The sequence below is a fragment of the Miscanthus floridulus genome, chromosome 16 (assembly GCF_019320115.1).
Source record: "Miscanthus floridulus cultivar M001 chromosome 16, ASM1932011v1, whole genome shotgun sequence".
Classification (NCBI taxonomy): Eukaryota; Viridiplantae; Streptophyta; class Magnoliopsida; order Poales; family Poaceae; genus Miscanthus; species Miscanthus floridulus.
In genome coordinates, this window is record NC_089595.1 from 112840622 (window position 1) to 112844914 (window position 4293).

The 4293-nt window shown below is 54.6% G+C and overlaps 1 protein-coding gene across 1 annotated transcript; it reads left to right on the forward strand.

Annotated features, from left to right (window-relative positions):
• Positions 1 to 1114, forward strand: LOC136511309 (uncharacterized). The gene is made up of 2 exons (XM_066505424.1): positions 1 to 150; positions 500 to 1114. Exons 1-2 carry the CDS (start codon positions 1 to 3, stop codon positions 1112 to 1114), a joined length of 765 nt encoding a protein of 254 aa, XP_066361521.1.
• The last annotated feature ends 3179 nt before the right edge of the window (positions 1115 to 4293 follow it).

Genomic DNA, 4293 nt, shown 5'->3' on the forward strand with positions numbered 1-4293 from the left:
ATGGCCAAGGGGTACCCAGGAGTCATGGTGCTGGGTGAGATGTTAGTGTCCGCACCGCTGACCCCTTCCGTCATCGGATGGGGCATCCCGGCGGGGACGTCATGGCGAGAGGTGTCTGCGGCGCTTGGAGCCGGCGAGGAGTCGTCCCTGGTCCTGATGTCGGCGGGCAGTAGCTTGCCTGCGTGGGGTGAGCCCCTGCTCTAGTGGGTGGATCTGCAAGATCCGGTGTTGGCACTTTTCACCCTTAACGCCGCCGCCGAGAGCATGAAGCGGGAGAGCCTCGACGTAGGGATCACGTCCATGCTCGAGGCCCTGAACCACGCCATGGGAGCGTTGCGCGACGTCGTCGTTCCCTCTGGCCGGGTATTGCTTCATCTTGCTTCTTGCCTTTATCTTCCTTTTTCTATTTTTTTGTATCCTGATCATCGTCTTCCTACAGTCCCTCGTAGCTTGCAGCCGGGGGAAGTCTCAGTTCATTCATCAATAGAAGGAGACCTAGGACCACCTCGTCGAGGAGGCGCGGCTACACAGGGAGGTGACCGCTCAGCTTGTTGCCGCCCAGCAGAGGGTCGCCGAGCTGACTCCTCTCACCGAGGAGGCAGTCAATCTTCAATCGCAGGTGGCCAAGGCCCATCGGGATGCTGACGAGGCCAAGAAGGCGTTCGAGGCCCTGTCGGCGAGGTCGTGGATGGATGAAAAAGAAGCCGCCAGAGTCAGGAAGGAGCGAGATGAGCTGCTCCAGAGGGACGCCGATCCCCGCCAGTGGATTCTTGACCTTCTGGGCGAGGTTGAGAAGGAAAGGGACCTAAGGCTGGGGGCCAAGGAGAAGCTCATGGCCCTAGAGAAGAGGGCGAGCCTGGATGCCGCGGTGGTCGCTCGGCTACGCAAGGAGCGGGATGAGCTACTCCAAACCGTGGAGAGGCTCCGCTCGAAACGCGGCGCAGCTCGTGAGGAGCACGACCAGGCTTTCCGAGAGCATGACCAGGCCTACCAAGAGTGCGACGATGCACACCAGAAGGTCGGCTCCCTCCAGGCCAAGCTCGAAAGCGCGACGACCCAGAAGTTGGGGCTAAGAGCATTTCTACCGGACTGGTTGTGCACCTCACCGAGGTGAGGAGGAATCTGTAGAGCTCGGTATCCTGAGCGCCGCCCTCGGGGTGGTCTACGATGACCTTCAGGTGGTGCGGTCGGAGGGGACCAGCTCGCTCGCGGCTCATGCCATCGAGATCACGGCTAGGGTGCGCCAGCTCAAAAGGATTGCCCTTCGCGCCAGGGTTAATCAGTCCTTCGTGATTGCTCGTTCTCATTATGGGGACAACATCGATCTGTAGATGATGAGCCATGGCTATGGGCCTCGCTATGAAGTCCACGGGCTGGAGGAGATGGAAGCGGCGGTGGCTCCCCTTTCGTAGGTCCTGGTGGATAGGATAGAAGACGTAGTTCTCCCCCAGAGGGGCTAGTTAGTTAGATAGATCGAACGATCATTTTTGTAATAACCGGACAAGTTCCGACCCCTGTGTTTTGTTCGAACAAGTTTGTTCTTTTATTTCGGTGTGAACAAATTTGTTTTTTCTCCCTTTTTATGTGTAAAAATGGGTTAATGCGTTCCGACCCTTCCGTTTGTTAAGACCATCAGTTCGAGGTGTAGACATAAAACTTTGATCACGCTGGTAAGCAAGAGTGCCATAGCCGCTAGGACGTAGGTTTCTTGCAGTCTGACTAGCCTTACTCAGTCGTTCGTTTCCGCAAACCTTGCCACTAGGTTTTTTAACGTGAGGAAGGGGTCGGGCACAGCAATTGTTTCAGAAAGGGGTATATATACCCTTATCAGCCCCTGAGTGAGACCTGGCCCCTTGCCATTACTAGGGTCGGGTGTCACTAAAGATCGAGGAGAGGATAGCGAAACTAGTAGGAGAAAACATCTCTTATTTTAGAAACGTTATTCTTAGTTTTTGCATGTACCCCCTCCCTAGGATCTGAGCCATCGTTCTGTGACCGCGCATTCATTCTCCTCACGAGTCCAACTTTCCTTGAGCCCCTACGCGTAGTGGGGGTCTGGTCGAGGGTTGGCTCGTCTTTGTGATCGTCGCCCCGTCCACGGTTTTCGCAACCGGAGGGGTTGAGCTAACGTCACTTGCCTCGATGGCTTGAGTGACGCACTCGGTGAGCTCGCTAACGGGTATGTTCGAGTGGAATCTGGGTCCATCGTTTGTGATGGGGTCGACATAGCCCTCATGTGGATTCCACTACTCCTTAACCTGCCTCTCGATAGATGCCCAAGTCGTTCCAGAGAGCGACTTAGGTGGCTCGCTGGCCTCCCCTCGATGGAGATTTTATGGCCTTGGCTCAAGGTTAGGATCATACGAGAAGGTTGAGATGACCCTGCCCACTTCTAAGTGGGTCGGGCAAAGGCCGCTGGGGCTCATCTGTGTTTTCTCCCCTGGCTCTATTCGACATGAGGTGGCCTCGAGCCCTTCGTAGGTCGGCCTTCGAACCCTGGTCAGTTGGCTTCCCGAGTTAGGGTCGAGCGGCTCGAGCCCCGTTGGGCTTGGTAGGGGTCGACCGAATTTCATGTGTCACCCTGTCCGTGGTTTCCGCAACCGAAGGGGCTGAGCTAATGACACTTGCCTCGATGGCTCGAGTGTCGCACTCGGTAAGCTCGCTAACAGGCATGTTCGAGTGGAATCCGGGTCCGTCATTCGCTAACGGGGTCAGTATAGCCCTTATGTGACATTCCACTGCTCCTTAAGCCACCTCCCGATAGATGCCTGAGTCGTTCCAAAGACCGACTCAAGTGGCCCACTGGCCTCTCCTCGATGGGGATTCTGTGGGCTTGGCTCGAGGTTAGGATCGAACGAGAAGGTCGAGATGTCCTTGTCCGCTTCTAAGCAGGGTTGGGCAAGGGCCGCTGGGGCTCATCTATGTTTTTCTCCCCTGGCTCTGTTTGACACAGTAGGCCTTCGAACCTCGGTCAGGCGCCACTCATATCTAATGAGACGACTACCGCTTCGTGATGCGACGCGAAGCGTTGTGATGCAGCAATTGCATATGCAATGCTTGGATGTATGGGATGAATGTATGAATGAATGTATGAATGCATGCATGAGAATGGATGAATGCACGCATGACGATGGATGAATGAATGCTCATGCACTAGAAAAGTAAAGTGGGGGTTGGTAAAGTTACCTTGATGGCTCGAGTGATGGGTTTGGGAAGCTCTTACCGGATATGTTCGAGTGAAATCTGGGTCCATCGTTCATGACGGAGTCAGCCTAACCTGCGTGGGGCATCCTGCTGCTCTCTACCCGTCTCTCGGCAATGGTCCGAGCTGTCCGATCGACTTGGGCCTCTCCTCGATGGAGATTTCATAGGTGGGCCCCTCCAAACCCTTCCTAGGAAGGCAGAGGCTAAAGCTTAGGGTGCGGGGATAAAAACTCTGAACATGCTGGTGAGCAATAACGCCGTAGCTGCTGGGGCATAGGTTTCTTGCGGTTCGACCAGTTTTACTCAGTGTTTGTCTCCACACACCTTGCCTTTAGGTTTTAGCGTGAGAAAGGGGTCAGGCATAAAGAATGTCTATCGAATAGAGACTCCTGCCAGCCCCCGAGTGAGGCCCGACTCCTTGCCATTGCTGGGGTCGGGGGCTCAATAGCGAAATTAATAAGAGAAAATGTGCGTAAATTAAGGATGACCCATCTCTTGGCAGCGGCCCAAACCGTCCGATCGACTTGGGTGACCCGTTGGCACAGGACTTACCTCGATGGCGCGAGTGACGGGTTCGGGGAGCTCTTACCAGATATGTTTGAGTGGAATCTAGGTCCGTCGTTTGTGACAAAGTCGGCATAACCCGCATGGGGCATCCTACTACTCCTTACCTATCTCTCAGCAGCGGCCAAGCCATCCGATCGACTTGCGTGATCCGCTGACATAGGACTTACCTGTGGAGATAGAGCATGAGATCATCCCCCTCAAGAAATTAGTTAGGCAGATACGCCAGGCGGCGAACTTGTAATAAGTGGACAAGCTCTTAAATTTTGTTATGGCCTAATAGTTTTTTAGCCCTTCTCCCCTTTTCGTATAAAAAGGTTAGTGTGTTCCGACCCCTTCCGTCGTTAAGGCCGTAAAGCCCGAGGTGCAGGTGAACAATCTCTGATCACGCTGGTGAGCAAAGACACCGTAGCCGCTGGGGCGTAGGTTTCTCGCAGTCCGACTAGTTTTACTCATCGTTCGTTTCCACAACCCTTGCTTCCAGGTCTCAACGTGAGAGAGGGTTAGGCACAGAGAATGTTTGCC